Consider the following 22,810-nt stretch of genomic DNA (forward strand, 5'->3'; position numbering starts at 1 on the left):
AAAGAATAAATGTGAACTAGGAAACCATCAAAATCCTATGGGAGAAAATATGCAGCAACCTCTTAGACCTCGACCGCAGCAAATTCTTACTTGAAATGTCTCCAAGGGAAGGGAAATAAAAGCAAAAATGAACTATTGGGACCTCATCAAGATAAAAAGCTTCCACACAGCAAAAAAAACAATCAATGAAACTAAACAGCCACTGACAGAATGGGAGGAGATATTTGCAAATGACATAATGGATAAAGGGTTAGTATCCAAAATCTATAAAGAACCCCATATTAGACAATTTGTAATTGTGCCCTTACAAATAAGCACTCCTGTATCCTTGGGATAAATTCCCAGTAGTGCTACTGTGGCCTTGTAGGGTAATTCTTTTAACTTTCTGAGGAACCTCCACACTGTTTTCCAGAGTGGCTGCACCAGTTTGCATTCCCACCAACAGTGCAAGAGGGTTCCCGTTTCTCCACATCCTCTCCAGCATCTATAGTCTCCTGATTTGTTCATTTTAGCCACTCTGACTGGTGTGAGGTGATATCTCAGTGTGGTTTTGATTTGTATTTCCCTGATGAGGAGTGACGTTGAGCATCTTTTCATGTGCCTGTTGGCCATCTGGATGTCTTCTTTAGAGAAGTGTCTGTTCATGTTTTCTGCCCATTTCTTCACTGGATTATTTGTTTTTCGGGTGTGGAGTTTGGTGAGTTCTTTATAGATTTTGGATACTAGCCCTTGGAACTGAAGAGTGTTATGCTAAGTGAAATAAGTCACACAGAGAATGACAGATACCACATGTTTTCACTCTTATGTGGATCCTGAGAAACTTAACAGAAGACCATGGGGGAGGGGAAGGAAAAAAAAAAAGTTAGAGAGGAAGCAAGCCAAACCATAAGAGACTCTTAAAAACTGAGAATAAACTGAGGGTTGATGTGGGGGTGGGAGGGAGGGGAAAGTGGGTGATGGACATTGAGGAGGGCACCTGTTGGGATGAGCACTGGGTGTTGTATGGAAATCAATTTGACAATAAATTTCATATTAAAAAAAATGAAAACATACATCCAAATAAATAAATAAATAAATAATAAAATAAAATAAACTACTTGTTGAGGCTCTCATTCTAGACTTCTTTGGTTCTGCCTTTGCATTCAAACCTGTTTTCCAGAAATAATGCAGACAGACAAATTGCAATTTCATCATCATGCATTTTGGATGCTACAGTTAACTCGAAATGAAATAAAGTATATGTAAATACATGAGGTGACAAGTATCTTAGAAAGAATACCAAACTACAAATAAAACTTTCATATCATAAATCTAACTTTAAACAATTTCTTTGAAGAAAATCGTCTTTATGACACTCTCATGTTATATACTATTTACAGATCAAAAATACTAAGGCTCAAACACCAAAGAAATACAAACAATTATTAAGAGAATATTATGAAAAACTATATGCCAACAAACTGGATAACCTGGAAGAAACAGATAACCTTCTAAGAACATATGAACTACCAAAACTGAAACAGGAAGAAGTAGAAAACTTGAACAGAACGACTGCCAGCAAAGAAACTGAATTAGTAATAAAAAAATCTCCCAACAAATAAAAGTCCAGGGCCAGATGGCTTCACAGATGGATTCTACCAAACGTTTAAAGAACAGTTAATACCTCAACTATTCCAAACTATTCCAAAAATTAGGGGAAAAAAGGGAAAACTTCCAAATTCGTTCTATAAGGCCAGCATTACCCTAACACCAAAAACAAAGACTCCACTAAAAAAGAGAACTACAGGCCATTATCCCTGATAAACATGGATTCAAAAATTCTCAATTAAATACTAGGAAACCAAATCCAACAATACATTAAAAGAATCATTCACCACGATCAAGTGGGATTATTCCTAGGCTGCAAGGGTTCAATATTCTGAAATCAATCAACATGATGCACCACATTAATAAAAGAAAGGATAAGAACTACATGATCATTTCAATAGATGCAGGAAAAGCATGAGACAAAGTACAACATCCATTCATGATAAAAACCCTCAACAAAGTAGGGTTATAGGAAATATACCTCAACAGAATAGGAACTGCAGAAATGAACCCACAACTACAGGGTCAATTAATCTTCAACAAAGCTGGAAAGTCCATTGGGATAAAGTCTCTTCAACAAATGGTGCTGGGAAAACTGGACAGCAACATGCAAAAAATGAAACTGGACCACTCTCTTTCACCATACACAAAAATAAATTCAAAATGGATTAAAGACCTAAATGTGAGACATGAAACCATTAAAATCCTAGAGGAGAACACAGGCAGTAACTTCCTTAACCTTGGCTGTAGCAACTTCTTACTAGACACATCTCCCGAGGCAAGAGAAGCAAAAGCAAAAATGAACCATTAGGACCTCATCAAGATAAAAACCATACAGCAAAGGAAACAGTCAACAAAACTAAAAGGCAACCCACGGAATAGAAGACATTGCAAACAACATATCTGATGAAGGGTTAGTATCCAAAATATATGAAGACTTATAAAACTCAACTCAAACCCCCCCCCCAAAATGAATAATCCAATTAAAAAATGGGCAGAAGACATGAATAGACATTTTTCCAAGGGAGACATCCAGAGGGCTATGAGACACATGAGAAGATGCTCAACATCACTCATCACCAGGGAAACACAAATCATAACTACAAAATGGTTAAAATCAACAACACAAGAAACAACAGGTATTGGCAAGGATGTGGAGAAATGGGAACTCTCTTGCACTGTTGGTGAGAATGCAAACTGATGCAGTCACTCTGGAAAACAATGTGGAGTTTCCTCAAAAAGTTAAAAATATAACTATTCTATGATCCAGCAACTGCACTAGTATGTATTTACCCAAAGAACACAAAAATACTAATCGAAGTTGGGGCACCTGGGTGGCTCAGTTGGTTAAGCATCCAACTTCAGCTCAGGTCATGATCTCACGGTTCATGAGTTCGAGCCCCACACTGGACTCTCTGCGGTCAGCACAGACCCTGCTTCAGATCCTCTGTCCCCTTCTTTCTCTGCCTCTCCCCTTGCTCGTTCTCAATCTCTCAAAACAAATAAAAACCTACAAAAAAAAAAAACCTCTACAACCCAGCAATTGCACTACTAGGTATTTATCCAAGGGTACAGGTATGCTGTTTCAAAGGGGCACATACACCCCAATGTTTATAGCAGCACCATCAACAATAGCCAAAGTATGGAAAGAGCCCAAATGTCCAGTGATGGATGAATGGATAAAGAAGATGTGGTATATATATACAATGGAGTATTACTCAGCAATCAACAAGAATGAAATCTTGCCATTTGCAACTACGTGGATGGAACTAGAGGGTATTACGCTAAGCAAAATTAGTCAGTCAGAGAAAGACAAATATCATATGACTTCACTCATATGAGGACTTTAAGACACATAACAGATGAGCACAAGGGAAGGGAAGCAAAAATAATATAACAGGGAGGGGGACAAAACATAAGACTCTTAAATATGGAGAACAAACAGAGGGTTACTGGAGGGATTATGGGAGGGGGGATGGGCTAAATGAGTAAGGGGCATTAAGGAATCTACTCCAGAAATCATTGTTGCACTATATGCTAACTTGGATGTAAATTTAAAAAACAAAAAATAAAAAAAAAAACATTTAAAAATAACCATTTAAAATTACTAAGCAAAGGGATATATGTACCCCAATGTGTATAGCAGCATTATCTACAATAGCCAAATTATGGAAAGAACCCAAACGTCCACCAACCGATGAATGGATAAAGATGTGTACACACACACACACACACACACACACACACACACACACACACTGGAATATTACTCAGCCATAAAAAAAGAATGAAATCCTGCCATCTGCAAGAACATGGATAGAGCCAGAGAGTATTATGCTAAGTGAAGTAAGTCAGTCAGAGAAAGACAGATACTGTATGATTTCACTCATATGTGGACCTTAAGAAACAAAACAAACGAACATAGGGCAGGGGAGAGTGGGGGGAGAGACAGAGAGACAAATCAAGAAACAGACTCTGATGGTTACCAGTGGGGAGGCAGTTGGGGAGAAATGGGTTAAATAGGTCATAGGGATTAAGGAGTGCACTTGTAATAAGCACTGGATGATGTATGGAAGTGTCAAATCACTATGTTATACACCTGAACCTAATATTATATTGTATGTTAACTGGTATTTCAAAAAAAACTTTTTTAAAATCTAGGAAAGTAAATAAGAATTTGGAGGTCAGGATGGATATTGTAATAAAGACAACATGTCATGCGTATATTTTATATATATGTAGCAATTGAATAAAAAAGACAAAGAATCATACAGGAAAAATGGGCAAAGATTGGAAATACAAAGAAAAATCCCACTGACAAACAAACAATAACAAAAAGATACCCAAAATTACTAAGGAAGAGAATATGCAATTCAAGTAACTAAGACATTTCTTTACTGACTAGAAAAGCATACAAACACAGATCATACTTATGTCTACTGGGGATGTGGAAAGGAGGCCAGCGCATACATTGCTGCCAGGGAAATGTAAGGAATAACACCCTTGTGAAAAAACAATACCCCAATATCCATTAAAATTAAAACCCCAGGGGCACTTGGGTGGCTCAGTTGGTTAAGTGTTTGCCTTCGGCTCAGGTCTTGATCTCTGATCTCGAGCTCCACGAGCTCCACGTCAGGCTCTGTGCTGACAGCTCAGAGCGTGGAGCCTACTTCAGATTCTGTGTCTCCCTCTCTCTCTGCCCTCCCCGGCTCATGCTCTCTCTCTCTCTCTCAAAAATAAACATAAAAAAAATTTTTTTAATTAAAACAACCCCAGAAACTTTTCTCTCAGTAATAAATCTATTAGCACATATAAATCTATAAGGACATATCTTCAGAAAATATTTACTATAACACTGTTAGTGTAACAGCAAAAAAAAAAAAAAAAAAAAAAAAAAGGAAACTAAGGCAAAAAAGAAAACTAAATAAATTCCCATCTGCCAATAAAAAGTTGAAAAATGTATGGCACCTGCAGAATAAAATCTGTTATACAATCATTCAAATCTTAAATGAAAAACATTAGCAAAAATTTTTAAATATGAAACTTTCAGCACTGGCTCCATTGTAGAGAAACAGACTATTTCATAATATGCTGGTGTGGGTATACACAGGTGCAACTTTATGGGAAGGAAACTAGAGGACTCTATTAAAATTCTATATTCCCATGCATTTGGACCTAGCAGCCCAACTTCCAGAAATGTGTCCTACTAAAACATGGCATGATGTATGTGCAAATATACCCACATTATACATTGTACACCTTAAACTAATACAATGTTATATGTCTATTTATACACCTAAATAAAACAGAGGAAAACAAGATAAGATGTTCAGTACAGCCTTTAATAAGACTTGGAAAGAAACTAAATGTCTACTCTTTTTTGTTTGTTTGTTTTTAATATGAAATTTGTTGTCAAATTGGTTTCCATACAACACCCAGTGCTCATCCCAAAAGGTGCCCTCCTCAATACCCATCACCCACCCTCCCCTCCCTCCCACCCCCCATCAACCCTCAGTTTGTTCTCAGTTTTTAACAGTCTCTTATGCTTTGGCTCTCTCCCTCTGTAACCTCTTTTTTTTTTCTTCCCCTCCCCCATGGACTTCTGTTAAGTTTCTCAGGATCCACATAAGAGTGAAAACATATGGTATCTGTCTTTCTCTGTATGACTTATTTCACTTAGCATCACACTCTCCAGTTCCATCCACGTTGCTACAAAAGGCCATATTTGATTCTTTCTTTTTTTTTTTTAATATTTTTTAATGTTTATTTTTGAGAGACAGAGTGCGAGCAGGAGAGGAGCAGAGAGACAGGGAGACACAGAATCCAAAGTAGGCTCCAGGCTCTGACCTGTCAGCACAGAGCCCGACACAGGGCTCAAACCCACAAAACTGTGACATCATGGCCTGAGCTGAAGTCAGACACAATTGACTGAGCCACTCAGGAACCCCCTAAATCTTTACTCTTAATAAAATGGTTGAATAAATGATACATATGATACATATACACAATGATACATATACACAATTAAGTAACAACACAAACTTGGAAAAAAAATGAGATAGCTCTCTGTATCACTGAACTGGAAAGAAAAAACAGCCACTATGAAGTATAAAATGTAAACAGAACACTCTCTATGTGTTTGTGATTTTTCCATAATTTGAGAAATTGAAAAAAAAAGTGGTCAGGGAAAATTAGATGCTTTGTCTTTTCTAAGAATCTCAAATGTCTGAACAGGTGAACCCTCTCCCTCCCCAACCTACCATATCTGACCTCAACCAGTTTTCTACATGCGCTACTACTATACTCATTTCCTCTATAAAACTCAGTGGCTTCAAGATATCTTTTCTCCTTTACAGATATAAAAACAGTATTAAAATGTATATATTTTTAATTACCCTTTATCTTATTACAATAATTAATTTTTTCATACTCCTGTGGTAGAAATCCCTTGGTATAAATCAACATTACAAATCAGTGTTATTCCACATCTCCTGAACTACAATCCCTTTCAATTCTGAACAAGGAATAGACACTTCTTTGACTAAAGAATGTGTTTGTATCCTACTACATTCATAAATCTCAGCCTACCAAGTTTCACAACTCATAATAACAAATGTGGGGGAAGATTGAGGCTTCCTTCATTATTATTTTGTGTATTATTACATAGACCGATGGAAATAAAATCATAGCATTGTGTTCACCCTCTTTCCCAAATCTCCCTTGAAAAATACTCGGTACGCTTCACTATTGTTCTATGTCAGGGGTCAATAAACTATGGTCTGCTACCTGTCTATATGGCCTGAAAGCTAAGAATGGTTTTCACATTTTTAAATGACTGCGGGTAAAATCAAAAGAAAAGTAGGGGCACCTGGGTGGATCAGTCAGTTAAGAGTCTGATTCTTGATTTCAGCTCAGGTCATGACCTCCCAGTCATGATATCGAGCCCCATGTCAGGCTGCACGATGGGCATGGAGCCTGCTTAAGATTCTCTTTCTCTCTCTCTCTCTCTCTCTCTCTCTCTCCCTCTCCCTCTCTCTCCCTCTCTCCCTCTCTCCCTCTCTCCCTCTCCCTCCCTCCCTCTCCCTCCCTCTCTCTCCCTCTTCCCTTTCCTCACATGTGCTCCCCCGCTCCCATCAAAAAATACATGTATTTTATGACATATAAAATTAAATTTTCAGTGTCCATACAAAAAGTTTTACTGGAACACAGCAATGGTCATTTGTTTGGTATTGTTTAATGCTGTTTTCACACTACAAAGACAGAGGAAAGTATGAGCCTCAAGGCCAAAAGTACAGCTTATCTGGTTCTTTACAGGAAAGATTTGCCAACCCCTATGTTCTATGTCATATTACATGCCCTACATGATTTTATACTTTTACCTAAACATTCTCCAGCCTTTCCTTCCATATTCAGCATAAAGTCTTGTTAATTATCTATTACTCTCCAGGCAAACACATTCTTCATAGACCTTTGAAATGCACTTCCTCCTGGGAATGTCCTTAGTCTAACCACATCCCTGATCACCTACAAACAGAAAACCAGAATGGAGTGCTAGCAACACCTTAAAAGTTACAAATGAACAAATCAAAACCAAAACCAAACTTCACCACCACCAGCCACCCTCCAAGGTGAAGCTAAAGAGGCTAACTCCTCAGTTAGTGGCTTTCAAACTACCCTATCTTAGAATTGAGGCGTTGTGTAAACTAAATTTTACCGCCACTAAAATTCCTAATGGTCAAACAGCAAGGAGAAAAAAAAGTAAATGTTAATTTCCCAAGTTTAATCCTCTTCAAATCATTGGCTACCAGAAAAAAAAGGGGGTGGGAGAAGTAGACCAATTATATGTAGTATGCATGATCCTAAATCCCTACATTTGATATTTTCTGCAAGTATATCGTCTCTGGCCCCCTGAAGTAAAAGGTTAAATCTTGCACTGTGTTTGTAGACAATATCACAACTTACATAGGAACAAGATAGGCCGTTGGGCCATTTCCTCCTATAGGGTACACCAAAATTTGCCCATCTCTTTCAGTCAGCATTCTGCATACCAAGTGTTGGGGGAGAAGAGGCGGGACAAGCTGCCTTTTCTATGAACAATGTCAGACACTCCTAGCACTGACTCCTCCCCAGCCTCATCACACCTCTACCCTGCACTAGGTCCTCCCCAGCTCCATCACCTCTATTCAGGACCTCCTCCCCAGTCTCATCATACCTCTATCAGCAGAGTCTTCCTCCAAAGTCACAGGCTTGAAGCTTCCAGTAACAGAAGAGGAAAGCAGGAAGGCTATAATGCAAAAGTCTGGAGTTCCCACACAAGCATCATCTGCTCTTTGGGAAGATCTCAAGTCATAGCCCGAAAAGTGAAAAGAAATGGGACTTGGCTCGCACCCACTTAACAGGTGTTTACCACATGCTTGCTAGAGGCCGGGCAGCGAGCGAAGAGCTTAGGATAGAAAGGTGAGCAGCAGAATGGCAGCTCTCCCGGGGCTCCCACTCCACTGGGGGAGGTAAACAATGTCTTTAAAGCCCGCCTAGGAATGCGAGGAGCATTTGTAGCCCACGGCAGGGACAATTTACCTAATCCTGTAATGTTAAAAGGCTAAAACTCAACCAGTCGGAAGTGACGTGACAGCTGAAACTTGCAGGTCCGCCACGTAACTGGCCGCCGCCTCAGCTAGCCACCTTCTCCCTGGACTGGCCTGAAGAGAGGATAAGTGTAGCTCAAAGTCCGCAACCGCCCTTGCCCTGCCCCCAGCGGCTTCCAGTCCCACCCGGGACCAGCAAGCGTGGCCAGAGCCGGGGCCCGCAGCCCGAGTGGGACTGCAGCGGTCTCTGGCACCCATCGGCGCCCTGCGGGCAATGGGGCTTCAGCGCTCAACCAGGCGCATGCGCGGCCCTCTTTCTCCTGAGGATTCCTCGGGTCACCTGAACGACCGCATTTCGGCCACCTGCCCCTCCGGGTCCCTTCTCGCTCTTGATTCCTCCCGCTGTTTCTCACCTCTGACCCCCTCCTTCTCCTTCTCCGCAGGCACTGCTAGGCCTTGCGGCGGCCGCCAGCCGACACCAAGGCTTCCACTGACACGAGCCTCTCGGCGCGGCTTCCGCTTCCGGCGAGTATTGTGTGTCGCGCTGCGGGGCGGGGGCGGGGGGAGGAGGAAGGAGGGAGGCAGCGCTCCGGCGGCTCCGCGCCCCGCACTCCCGGACCTGAAGCCGGGAAGGTAGGTGCTGTCCCGCTGCCGCGCCCGGGCCCTGGGGCCTGCCCCCGCCGGCCGGCTCGGCACGCCGCGTCCCAGCGCCCCGCGACTGCGTCACCGGCCCCCCGCACGTAACCACAGCTGCCTCCGCCCGCCTCGGGCCCGGGCGGACGTTTTGCCGCCCCGGCGACGTCAGCGCGTCCGGCGTTGCTTGGCTACCCCGCCGTTCCCCCGTCCCGCTGCCGCTCGCCTCCCCGGGTGAAACTCTGACGCCGTCACCGCGGGCCTCGGCTGCGTCATAGCGGCGGGCATCCCACCTTCACGTCACACCTTCTCCTCACCTGGACACGCATTCCTCCCTCCCTGTCAACCACGACGTTTCCTCTCCCCTTCTCCAATCCCCCTACGCCAGATCTGGCGAGAGAAGATGGAGACGAGGGTGGGCATGAGTTGTGGACGACGCTCAGGAGAGGGTCGCAAGGTGGGACCCCGGACAGTGGTAGAAACAAAATGAGGACGTTCCTCAAGTTTGCCCTTCTACTGAGACACAAGGAATAGAGGGAAAGAAATTACCAACCTGGAGGCACCCGAGGCCTCACTATGGCTGTAACTCCAAGTCCTCTCTATGCATCCCTAACCTTTTCCCCATTTCTCTTTCACACCACTTCTTTGCCAGTCTAGATCCATCCTGGTCCCTAACTCTGCATACAGTTCAACTTACCCCAGGTGAGGAGACCACCTAATTTCTAGAAAAAAGGGACAGGTTCACTAGTTGGATTCTCTTCGGTAAAGAAAAATCATCTAACTCAACTTCTCTCCTAGTTGAGGAAAGAATTCAGGTCCAAATAAGTTATCAGCTCCAACTCCAAATTAAACACTTTTCATGTGTGCCAACAACAATATATACAGTAATCATTGTTAACCCTACTCACCACATGGCCACTTCTTTCTTAGCACTTAGACCTACTAAATTTCCTTTCTTCTGTGGGAAGGGAGGGTGGATAGAGAAATCCATGGTTTCATCGATAAAAGTGGTGATTTTCAAGGAAGGAGTGGGGGACCAGCTTTATAAATCTCTTTGATGTATTTCCAACATTTTGAGCCTTAACTTGAGGGAGACTTTAATTGCCTCTTTCTCTAATTCCCAGCCACTCCAGAACCTACTAGTTGGAGGCACAGTACATCCAAGGTATTAGTTATCAGTAGCTATTTCAAAACTCCAGTCACTGCTGAATATTTAGAATAGACTTGTCAGCCTTCTTTTCAAGAAGTATATACTTTCAAGAAGTATATACTCTTTAGTGTAGTTGCCACGTATTAATCACTTTTCAACAGTTCTAAATGTCTAAGTGCACTCAAAGAAATGAGATGTTGGGTGAATAATGTCATTCCAAGAAGAAGACACACTTCCCCTAGACTACTCTAATAAAGGGAAGAATAATTTCAAGTTTTCCTGAAAAGAAGAGGTTGTTACCCTTGCCTAATATTCCTTTTATTACCCTTGAAAGAGAGGACAATGGCAGAGAAGCCTATGCTCCAGGGGGCTATTGTAATAAAACTCTTCTGTAACATTAAACTTTAAAATATACTTAAGAAATCTTAATACTTGGACTTTTATGGCATGTTTCACTTTCCCAAGATCCTTTCTCACTATTAGAAAACTATATCTAGTAGGGATACAATGGTCTCCTTTTAAGATACATGTGTACTGAGCCTGGATCAGAAGAAGTGTGCTGGGCTAGAGTTGAAAGAAGCCTCTAATAAGAGAAAGCAGAGGTAAAAGACAAAAGAGATTGGTGGTTGGGTGTCAGTTTGCTGAACAGGAAAAAAAATTAGATTGATGGTTGGGAGTCACAAGGTTTGGAAATAGAGAAACAAAAGAGAGGTTGTATCTAGTGGAAGAGAAAATGTAAAATACCAAGATGGGGCTAACTGGAGTTAGGATTTATCATGGGAGTAAATGCCAGTCCAGGGACACAAAAAAATTAAACCTCCAACTAATATTTTTCTTTCTCTGCCCCCTTTTCATCCCTAAGTTAAATAATGGCAGAAACAAGTCTGTTAGAGGCTGGAGCCTCTGCAGCCTCCACAGCTGCCGCTCTGGAGAACTTACAGGTGGAGGCGAGTTGCTCTGTCTGCCTGGAGTATCTGAAGGAGCCTGTCATCATTGAGTGTGGGCACAACTTCTGCAAAGCTTGCATCACCCGCTGGTGGGAGGACCTAGAGAGGGACTTCCCTTGTCCTGTCTGTCGAAAAACATCTCGCTACCGCAGTCTCCGGCCTAATCGACAGCTAGGCAGCATGGTGGAAATTGCCAAGCAGCTCCAGGCTGTCAAGCGGAAGATCCGAGATGAGAGCCTCTGCCCCCAGCACCATGAGGCCCTCAGCCTTTTCTGCTATGAGGACCAGGAGGCTGTATGCTTGATATGTGCAATTTCCCACACCCACCGGGCCCACACCGTCGTGCCACTGGATGATGCCACACAGGAGTACAAGGTGGGGAACCACACACATGATGCCAACATGGGGCATGAGGGAGGAGCGCAGAAGATGGGAGACTCCCTGGGTAAAGGATCCTAAGCTCCTAACAGCAAGACCATAACTGGTCTTTACTCTCTAGTCCCCTCAGAGCTACAAACACAGAGGGCACAGAGTACATCTTATCAGTTATCCCCAAGCATGGGGATATGTGTGGTGTTGTAATGTATTATATAAATGAATGAAACCACTTGGAGATTATGAAACTTAGGAAAAACTGAAAAGTAGTCTGGTTTCATTTTTTTTTTTTTTTTACATTTATTTATTTTGGAGAGACAGAGTGAGACAAAGTGAGAGTTGGGGAGAGGCAGAGAGAGAGGGAGACACAGGATCGGAAACAGGCTCTAGGCTCTGAGCTGTCAGCACAGAGCCCGATGCGGGACTCAAACCCACAGACCGTGAGAGCATGACCTGAGCCGAAGTTGGACACTCAACCAACTGAGCCACCCAGGTGCCCCTAGTCTGGTTCATTCTATCCCCCTGCTCAAAATGTTCCTTATTTTCCCATTGGTATTGGGAATAGATAACATCAGTTTACACTGATCCCCACCAGACTAAGATGTTTGCATCTTCCCAGATAATGGATAATGTGGCATCTGATTTAAGTACTGCTGGGACACAGGGTAAATGTTCAAGTAGTAGGAACTAAAGATTTTAATATGTTAGCACTGTATCAAGTATTTTGCTTAATTATGTTAAATAAAATCTTGGAAGCAAGATTTAAAGTAGTCTACAGTGTAAGTAATACGGATTTATTTGCAGGTGGTTAGAGTTGGATGAGAGGACAAGTTTAAAGAAGGCTATCAGAATACAGAAAGTCACTTTGACCATAATAGGCAGTCACTTGAGTAACAAAATGACAGGATTGGGGAAGGACACGGAGTTGGTGACAGCTGGACAACTGTGAGATTCAGTGAGAGGAAAGTTCTTGGTGAGCAAGGAAGATGATGGGGACAGACTGGTTGCAGGAGGAGGGACCAAAAGTTGACACCCCAAATGACAAACAAAGAAAGAAGTGGGATCAAGAGGTGGTGAGATAGACAGGAAGCAAACAAATGGTTTCAAACTAATGGGTTAACCTCTGAATGTAGGATATGCCAGCCACCCCAAAATCCCACCTCTCCCACTTCCCACCCTCAGGAAAAACTGCAGAAGTGCCTGGAGCCCCTGGAGCAGAAATTGCAGGAGATCACCCGCTGCAAGTCCTCTGAGGAGAAGAAGCCTGGAGAGCTCAAGGTAAAAGCAGGTGATTCCATTTGGGCTGCTTTGCAGGCAATTAACCATACATTATTTAATCCGCCAGTTCTGATTCATTGGAAAACTGCTGTTCTCTTAAAAACAATGGTATTTTGTTAGGCTTCTTTGTCATTAAACATTGCATTAAATTATTTGTCATGAATTAAGTATTGTAGAGAAGGATGTAAGAGGTGAAGGAAGGATGGACAGAATATCTTACATCTGACAAGTTGAGGGAGTTCATGCCCATTGGTCTTTTTTCTTGTAAAACAGGAAGAGAGGCAGGGAGAGAGCAGGGATAGGAGTTTCTTAGAGGGATTGAGGAGAGGAGAATTTGGAAGGCTCACTGGGGTGGAAGAAAGAAGCAGCTGACCAAGAGCTCACAAAAATGCCCAGTGACTTTTAGGACTACATTCTCTTAAGTAAGCTCAGGTATGCTAGATGATGTTGGTTCATTCCTAAACTGTTCCCCTGTCTACCCTACATCTGTAGGATCCTATCTGTCCTTCAGGCAGGATAAAAGCCACTTCCTATGTAGCCTTTCCTGACCCTTCAGAAATTGATTTTCTTAATTTTCATATAATTTTACTTCTTTCATGTATTACCATAGTTGTAGCATGATATTTTGGTAACTGTCTTATTTTATTGGACAGTGAGCAATTCCTAATAGTAGCAGTAATAACTGTTTATTGAGTCCTGTGTGTTAATTCATTGGGTGTCCATGACATTCCAAATGTACAGGGTTGTGTTAAGTTTTAGTGGGACCTAGATGAGCTGTCAGACAAAGGGAAGGAAGTCCTGAAGGTCATCTTTAGCAAGGGTGAACTTAGATCTCTTGTAAAGTGAGTATTATTACCCCTAGTTATCACAGGAGGAAACAACTTGGATAAGTTCTAGTCCAAGATCACGTAGCCAGTATGGGACAAAATCAGGGATATTAGCTCTGCATGAATCTATAAATATGTATTAAGTTTCCAGTATAGGCCAAATTCTGTGTTTGACACTGGGGAACAATGATGAGCAAACACACAGTCCCTGTCCTGCTTAAGCTTACAGTCAAGTAGAGAAAACAGATAATGACATGGCACAAAAAGCACAGTTGCAAATTCATAAGAAGACAACATAGAAATTTGACCTCATTAAAAGCTTCCAGAAGAAATAATTCGCTTTTGGAGTTGAGATTTAGGGATCACCAGAGATTAAACACAACTTTGAAAATAGTAGGAACACTAATTTTTTAACAATGACAACATTTTGACAGAAAGCAAGTATTATTAAGTGTTACTAAGTATTACCTTAGTCCTTTATATATTCGAATAAAACAAGATTTTGAACTTTTAAAATTTTAATTAATTTTGATTGCAAAGGTGAACTTTAAAAAAAAGTTCTTTGTTCTTTTGGAGGGCTCCTGAGAAACTTAAAATATGTGAAAACGAAGCTTATTCCCAGTCATTAACTTTCCTGTTCCTGTTGATCACCTTCTTAAAGGTAAAGGATAAAGAGGGGAATAAAAATTTTTAAAAACCTTTTAAATGCTTGAACAGAACTGTGGTATTTTTAAAAATTCAGTGGTCTCTGAAACTACCACCAACATTCCTTTTGTAACCATTTGAAATCTCCGAAACCTCTCCCTCATCCCTATTTCCAGAATCAGACCCAATGCCCCTTTTAAAAATAAATAATTTGTAATTAACCATGCTGAAGTGGAAATTATAGATAAAATAACTTATCTGCATAATTTTAAAAGAGATTATTATGCCCAAACACACACGCACACACACACACACACACACAGCATAGAGGAAAGTGATTTATAGTAAAATCTGGTATGTAAATATTTGGGCATTACTATCCTGAAAGACACAACAATGTAGTTTTATCCTTGCATCTCTCTGTGACACCATCAACAATGTAACAAATACAAATTCAGACTCAGGTAATTGCGTAGTCATGTTGACAAGCACCACAAGCAGCTTAGCTCTTAGTGACATAATTTTTCAAAATGATAAGTAACTTTTAATAAAGTTCTAAGAAAAACAAAATACAGTCTTAGTTTTATTCAGCTGTTTCTGAAAAAATCAGGTATATTAAAATTGGGTAAGAATTACTCTGTTTATGTATAAAATGGCATTTAAGTCTAAGCCTATGTTTTTGAATATCCAGCAGAACATAGAAAATGGTGCAGGACTGTGCATGTTGCAGGGTCATCTCACACATTGGAGTGCTAGCTGCCCACCAGAGTACCCCCTATTATGGCAAACAAAAAGATGCCCCTTGTTTCTAAAATATCCCTAGTGGGAAGTAACACCTTCATTAAGAACCACTGCCATACAACTATAGAGTGGGGAAAAAAAAGAGAAGAATGATGGGATTATATAAGAGAGATCCCTTTGGCTTCCTATTAAACATAGTTATTAATCCTAAATTCTACCCATACATCACCTCTCAACATAGACACACATGTAGACACACACACACACACACACACACACACACACACACAGGAAAAAAGGTTGTATTTCAAGGGTTGGTAACCTTAGAAATAAAATCCAGTTATTTTATCAGCATAATTGAGTTTATTCAGGAATAGCAGAGAACTGCAATTCAGGATAAGCAAGTTAAGGCAAAACCATAGGCAAGTCCAGAGAACAAAGGAGAGGACCACTCTTTTATATAGGAAAGGGGGGAATTGGGAAGAAAATCCTTGGAGTAAACTCGGAGTTCAGAGTATAGTGACTTTTTATTGGCTAGGTTGTGACAGTCTATCATTGGCTGGGCTTGTTGACTGCAAAAAGAAAACCTTTCTTCCTCCTGCTGGTGTAGTAAGGTAGTATGGACCTATAAGGTACATCTCTACCTGTTGGGATAAAAATTGACCAGTGGTGGGGCGTGAGTGCTCCCCCTGCTGGCAACCTGACCATTTTAGCCAGGTTTCCTTTTATTAATTTTCACAGAGTAAATGTGTTAAGAATATATTTTGTTCCAGTGTGTACCTGAGAAGGCAGCAGTAGAATGGGAAACAGCAACTCTAGAACTGGAGCTAGCCAGCCTCTGCTGAGAATTAGCTTGAAATCCAGAAACACCAGGCTTGTAAGGCTTTGCAGCCCCTCTCTATTCACCCTCAGCCCTACCTTTCAGTTTCTATCTGCATTTTACTTCCAGAGTCCCAGTCTCTGCTTCTCTCTTGCTTCCCTGTTGGGTTTATTTCTCCCCATCAGCCATATGACACTTGGAGAATATGTCTGAGCAGATCACTTGTTGCAGTGGAGGTAGAGAAGGAAGGATGTGCTTGCTAATAACCCTCAAAAAGTATTATGGCTGGTGTCTTAGTCCCATATTATCAAATTTCAGGAATGTTAAAGGTTTAAGTCTGTGTGGTAGCTGAGAGAAAAACTTCAAATTTCAATATATAATTCACTAACAAATTTCTGGAACCTATTCCTGGGATGGGAACTGTCAGTTGTCTGAAGTGACTTGAAACTATTAACATGTTATTCCCTGAAATCTATATACAGTTGACCCTTGAACAACAAAGTTAGGGGTGCCAACCCCAGTCCAGTCAAAAATCGGCATATAACTTTCAACTCCCCAAAAACTTAATTCTTAAAAGCCTACTGTTGACCAGAAGCATTAGTGATGACATAAAAAGTGATTAATACCTATTTTATATGTTTGTATTGTATACTATATTCTCACAATAAAGTGAGCTAGAGAAAAGAAACTTACTGAGAAAATCGTAAGGAAAAGAAAATACCTTTATGGTACTATACCATATTGAACCAAAAAATTCTGTGTATAAGTGGACTCTCACAGTTCAAACTCATGTTGTTCAACAGTCAACTGTATATATTTGGTAACAACTCATAACTAAAATTTTACTGATTCTGATACTTTTCCAGTTGGTCTCTGGTTTTTAGTGGGTAGATGTCTAGCAATATACAAATGATGATCATCTGGTCTCCAACTTCCCAGTATTTATTATTTTCCTTTTCTTGATAAATTTCATTAGCTATAACTTTAGCATTGGAACTAGCAAAAATATCTTGTATCCATAATAAAATAGATGTCTCTATATTATTGAGTTCTTATATCTTGCATTTTTTTCACCAAACCATAGAAGTATAGCTTTTTTAGAAGTTAATTTAATAAAGAAAATTAAATATTTTTTCAAATAATTTTTTTAAAGTTTATTTTTATTTGAGAGAAAGACAGAGAGCAAGCAGGGGAGGGACAGAAAGCAGGGGACAGAATCCCAAGCAGGCTCTGTGTTGCCGCCACAGAGCCCTATGTGGGGCTTGAACTCATGAACCATGAGATCATGACCTGAGCTGAAGTCAAGAGTTGGACGCTTAACTGACTGAGCCACTCAGGCACCCCTAAAATTAAAATTTTTTTAAACACTGATTTTTTTTTAATCTCCCCAGTAGTCTTCACTCCCAAGTCACCAGTAGGGGGTGATAATGGGGATGGAGCCATTACTTAGAGAAGGAGATTTCAATGGAGAGAAACATGAGTGTCCTGTTAGACTATTTGCAATGACACTGGAAATCTGTTAATTCATACACATGGTGGGTAGGGAAAGGCTCCCTTATGCCCCACTGGCCCTGTTAAGTATAATGCTTTCCCTATTTTCTTAGAGACTAGTGGAGTGTCGCCGACAACAGATCTTAAAGGAATTTGAAGAGCTTCATAGGCGGCTGGATGAAGAACAGCAGATGTTGCTTTCACGCCTGGAGGAGGAGGAACAGGACATTCTACAGCGCCTCCGAGAAAATGCTGCTCACCTTGGAGACAAGCGCCGGGACCTGGCCCACTTGGCTGCTGAGGTGGAGGGCAAGTGCTTACAGTCGGGCTTCGAGATGCTTAAGGTTCGACCTTTGCCCCTGTATAGCCTCTCAGGTCAAGTGCAGTATAGCTTTGCACAGGCCATTCTGTCAACCTGGGATGCTCACCCTCCTGCTCTGCTTTTCTAATCCAGTTCTTTCTTCCAGACATACTCAAAGGATCTTTTTCTACAGAAAGTCTTCTTCTGATTTCTCCCATCCCCTTCTAATCATTTCTGTGTTCTTATGTCTTGTGAACAATATGTGCTTAATTTGTACCAAAGAAAAAATTCACTCCTTTGAAAGGAGGAAAATCTAGTCTGAATCAGTGAAAAAACTATACATTAAAAATTATGTGAATGCAGTTGCCATTACTTTTAGGTCCTGGAACTTGATTTACCTAGTGCTAAAAAAAACAACAACAAAAAAAATAGAAACCTAGTTTGAAGGACACTTGAAATTATGTATAAATAATATATTAACTTTTGCTATGTAAATAATGACTCTAAAATGTTTGAAATAATTTGTTCTTTTAAGCAGATGAATGGTGTTAGCAAGGTTGTAGGAAACATATCTCTTTTTAGAGATCAGATTACCAGCATTTGAATCAGTGAGGCTTCATTGTACATTTATCTGCATGTTATGTATTACTTGGTACTTATTCTTGTGTCCTTTCATGTATGTGTGTTCTGCCTTCCACATTAAACTGGGAAATCCTTGGGGGGCAAAGATTTGTCTTCTTTGTCTTCTGGACCCCAAGTATTCAAAAATCAGGATTGGCACACAATTATCAATGTTTATTAACCAGTACCAGATGGGGATAACAACAACAACAGGAAAGTGATTCATTCCAATGCCACCAGTCTGTACTGATCCTCAAGGAGACAGGTGTGTGGTTGGTACTTGGGGGACAGAGTATAGAGCAGACACAATCCCTGTCCCTTGCATTGAGCTCCCAGTGTCCTTGAGGAGCAAGACAAACACACAAGAAACCATTTGGAAATGATATAAATTACCAAGCTTGATGTTATCCAAAAGTTGAAAACAGAGATCAGATTGGGAAAGATGTACTCTGATCCCTCTGGAGCTCTTCCCTTTGCATTTTGACCCTCAGATTGCCCTATTCCTATTTTATAGATCTAGAATTTTGGGGAGGAGGGGGAACCTTTTGCCTTCAGGACCCTTGACTACCAGGACCAATATTGCTTTCTTTTCTCCTTCCCTCTAGGATGTCAAAAGTACCCTGGAAAAGTAAGTGATTCTTGCATCTCTTTGAGTGAGTTAGGTCTTGGCTTAGAAACCAAGGGTACAGTAAGGAGTAGGGGAGAATGATGGGAAAGTCACACAGTGTCTGGATAGGATGTGGGAGAAGGTTCATTGTGTCCATGAAGTCTGTTAGAGAGCAAATCATTGGGAGTAAGAGTACATTACCATTTCCCCGTTGAGCATCAGGACTAACTTGGTAAGGAAGAAACCAAGGTAATGTAGAACCAGATGCTACCTTTGTCCATTGGTGGAAATGTGTCCAAACAAGACAGACAAAGGAAGGGGTTGGGAAAGTGGGGAGGGTGATTACCCATTTGCATGAAATATAGCAATACCCCCAGAAAGTTCTGAGACTCATTCTTAAAATAAGACTCTGTCCAGGGGACCCTATGGCTCTCCATAGATTGGCAAAAGAAAGCAGTAAGTGAGTACTTGTCTTCAGGGAGGAGGGAGAAAATGGGAGGATGGAGAATTTTAGTTTCTCCCTAAATATGACAATATCTGCATACTCACTCAGCTGGAGCTTCCCCTGACCCTGCCCTTTCTTCCCCTATCTCCCTATCCCTCCTAGATGTGAGAAGGTGAAGACCATGGAGGTGACTTCAGTGTCCATAGAGCTGGAAAAGAACTTCAGCAATTTCCCCCGACAGTACTTTGCCCTAAGGAAAATCCTTAAACAGCTAATTGGTGAGTTGTTCCCAAAAATAAACTAGCAGAGGAAATCAGCAGAGAAGAAAGTCTTTAAGTCCCACTTTATCTGGGCTTCAGTCTTACCATCTGTCATTTTGTGCCCATGGCCACACCCACCCCTTTATCTGGCTTTCAATCTCACTGTGAGTGACAGAGCTTAGGTGTCATCTACTCTTAGGCCCACACTTTTCTAAATAGGGACCCATAGAAGTTAAATAATAGGCCTAAACTTGTCCCTTTTTGAGAACGAGAGGGAATGCCATTAATATTTACTCAGAGAAAATAGTCACAAACCAGGACTGTTCCAGGAAACCAGATACATGGTCACCCTATCCCTGGACCATACTGCTGTCTTGCTGTGTATCTTTCTTAACATTTTCTGTCCTTTCTGGCCCTTGGACTGTGACTTGTGCTTCATCACTCAGTGAGATGATGTCACAGGGGGATGAAGAAGGGATAAGGCAGGAGCCTAAACCATCAGCCCTTGCAGAATTGAGATTATTATCTGTTTACTTTAGGGCCAGGGTAAGAAGGGAAGCCGTTGTTCCCTCCTCTCCCTTAGGTGACAGCATGGATTGAGAAAGTTAATCAAACCATGGTGTTCTGGGGACCTTTAAGGAAACAAGTTTGTAAAGGCAGGCTGGGAGAGTGAGGCAGGGGCATTTAGCTATTCCCATCCTCATCTAGCTCCCCACTCTGGCTTCTCCCGCCAGCGGATGTGACCCTGGACCCAGAGACTGCTCACCCTAACCTAGTCCTGTCCGAAGATCGTAAGAGCGTCAAGTTTGTGGAGACAAGACTCCGGGATCTCCCTGACACACCACGGCGATTCACCTTCTATCCTTGTGTCCTGGCTACTGAGGGCTTCACCTCAGGCCGACACTACTGGGAGGTGGAGGTGGGTGATAAGACCCACTGGGCAGTGGGCGTGTGCCGGGACTCCGTAAGCCGAAAGGGCGAGCTGACTCCACTCCCTGAGACTGGCTACTGGCGGGTGCGGCTGTGGAATGGGGACAAATATGCAGCCACCACCACGCCTTTTACCCCTTTGCACATCAAGGTGAAACCCAAACGGGTAGGCATATTCCTAGACTATGAGGCCGGCACACTGTCTTTTTACAATGTCACAGACCGCTCTCATATCTACACCTTTACTGATACTTTTACTGAGAAACTTTGGCCCCTCTTCTATCCAGGCATCCGTGCTGGTCGGAAGAATGCTGCACCACTTACAATCAGGCCCCCAACAGATTGGGAGTGACAGGTAGGGATGTGGGAATAATTGGGGTGAGTCAGGGTCAAGAGCTATGGGCCTTCCTTCCTGTGACCTGCTGGAACGTCTTTGTGTCTGCCTGGTTCCAGTCCTGCACTGTTTAGGAGAAGCACCTTGGTTTCTAGAATGGTTTATATGGAGGAGTATGTAGGACTGGTCTGGGATGAGCACACAGCTGTCTCTCTCCTAACCGTCAGGGTGGGGAATTAGTTCCCAGGGGTTATCTCCCCTGAAGTCCATCAGGTTTTCTATTGCACATGGATAGGTTAGGAAGGAAGGAGAGGCTTTTCCAGAAACAAAAAGTCTGTGAGAGGGTCTGACTTGCTCAAAACCAGAAGAGGAAACAGAAACCCCTGTACGTTCTTTTAAGGGGTTCTTATTTGTTGAGAAAGATCAGAGGGGTCTGTGTACCTCTAGACTAAAATAAAGATGAATGATAGTTGCTCTTGTGGGTCTAGAAGTTAAGGAGTTTTTTTGTTTGTTTGTTTTTTGTTTTTGAGAGCAGAGATTGGGCATCAAGAAGATTAGAAAGGAAGTTGGGAAAGGGGCTAAAGGAACAGATTCCTAACAGGGTTTCTTTGGTCTTCTATTCCCAGAGTAAGTTGCCATTATGAGTAGGATTGGCCAGAGGTAGGAATGTGGGGAGGAGAGGGTGAGAAGAAATGAGAGGAGAACCCAAGTCCCTGCCTCAGCCTTCAGCAAAGCTGGCTTATTGCCTGTCTCCTTAGAGTTGGTTGTCTCCAAGAATCGGTCAGTCACCTTTCTCCTGCAGAGGTGAGGTGCCAGAGACCCTTCAAGACATGTCTACCCTTTCACTGCTTTCCCAAGGGGACCTGGAAAGGACAGTCAAGTATTAGAGGAAAGAGAAAGGTATTTCTATCCAAAGCCCTGGCCTTAAAGAATGTTACTAAGTATCTGCTCCCAAGTTGTCAGCCTTGTTACTTGGCTAGGGTGTCCAAGCCAAAAAGGGAGAGGGAAAATGGAGTCTTCCTCACCCTGAGGACAGGGTAGAAGACAGGGTATGTAGAGTAAAGTGTCACATAGGCAACTTCCTTTAGCCTATGTTCATATGGCCTGGAACTAGTGTTCACAAGAGCCAGTCTCTTGCTTATTTGTTGCCATCCTTCACCTTTTGCCATTTCCCCTATCAGAGAATGTAAATCATTTTAACATTAGGCCAAAATAAACAACTTGTAGGGTACATATGTTGTCAAAAAAGGTTAAAGCGATGCATGCCAAACCAAACTAAAATGATTTGGAATATCTGCTACTTGGGTGATCAGGGATTCACAGAAGATTGGGACAAGAAACTGCAGTTTATTGAGTGTTTCACTTCCTCCTACCACCTCAACAGGACTTTGTCCAGACTCTCCTCTTACCTTTGTGCCTTGACTGTGGTTCTTTGTGGCAAGATGCTTTGGTTGGTAAAACATAACATGGAACAAAGGATCCACTGAAGTGATCTCTGTGTTGTGTGGTAATTTGACAATGGCCTTGTGTTGATATGTAAGAATCACTGATGTTAAAAGTGCATGTTCTTGGGGCTATCCTCAGTGATTGATCAAAGTCTGGGGTAGGCCTGGGCCTCTACATTTTAAACATACTCCTCATTTGAGTTTAGGGAACTTTGGGAAATTAGTCCCAGAGGAAGTTTGGGCCATTTCTTCTGAGCTGAAGGGCTGGTTCCCTGCCTGGCCTGATAG

General features: G+C 41.8%; 2 protein-coding genes across 5 annotated transcripts in view; one reads left to right on the forward strand and one right to left on the reverse strand.

Annotated features, from left to right (window-relative positions):
- Positions 1 to 10,296, reverse strand: part of LOC132667896 (uncharacterized) — a 26,307-nt gene extending 16,011 nt beyond the window's left edge. The window contains exons 1-2 of the mRNA XM_060617159.2: positions 10,214 to 10,296; positions 9,086 to 9,598 (exon numbers count right to left, since the gene is read on the reverse strand). Coding sequence (XP_060473142.1) covers positions 9,086 to 9,598; positions 10,214 to 10,296 — 596 coding nt within the window. The remainder of the gene's footprint in view (positions 1 to 9,085; positions 9,599 to 10,213) is intronic.
- Positions 9,211 to 22,569, forward strand: TRIM39 (tripartite motif containing 39). 4 transcript variants are annotated; one of them, XM_060614978.1, is made up of 8 exons: positions 9,211 to 9,305; positions 11,318 to 11,777; positions 12,960 to 13,055; positions 17,693 to 17,923; positions 19,107 to 19,129; positions 19,716 to 19,831; positions 20,548 to 20,732; positions 21,031 to 22,569. In XM_060614978.1, exons 2-8 carry the CDS (start codon positions 11,325 to 11,327, stop codon positions 21,100 to 21,102), a joined length of 1,176 nt encoding a protein of 391 aa, XP_060470961.1. In that variant the 5' UTR covers positions 9,211 to 9,305; positions 11,318 to 11,324; the 3' UTR covers positions 21,103 to 22,569. The 4 variants fall into 4 exon arrangements, with proteins under 4 accessions (XP_060470961.1, XP_060470958.1, XP_060470959.1 ...); XM_060614975.1 differs by having other exon boundaries at positions 20,548 to 22,569; XM_060614976.2 differs by lacking the exon at positions 9,211 to 9,305 and adding an exon at positions 9,460 to 9,762 and having other exon boundaries at positions 20,548 to 22,569.
- Positions 22,570 to 22,810: the final 241 nt, after the last annotated feature.

This window comes from Panthera onca, chromosome B2 (genome assembly GCF_046562875.1).
Source record: "Panthera onca isolate mPanOnc1 chromosome B2, mPanOnc1 haplotype 2, whole genome shotgun sequence".
In the NCBI taxonomy this organism is placed as follows: Eukaryota; Metazoa; Chordata; class Mammalia; order Carnivora; family Felidae; genus Panthera; species Panthera onca.

Coding starts and splice junctions, on each gene's coding strand:
- TRIM39 (XM_060614975.1), top strand. CDS start 11,325: ATGGCAGAAACAAGTCTGTTAGAGGCTGGAGCCTCTGCAGCCTCCACA. Junction 13,056..17,692: donor AGAAGCCTGGAGAGCTCAAG/GTAAAAGCAGGT, acceptor CTATTTTCTTAG/AGACTAGTGGAGTGTCGCCG. Junction 19,130..19,715: donor GTCAAAAGTACCCTGGAAAA/GTAAGTGATTCT, acceptor TATCCCTCCTAG/ATGTGAGAAGGTGAAGACCA.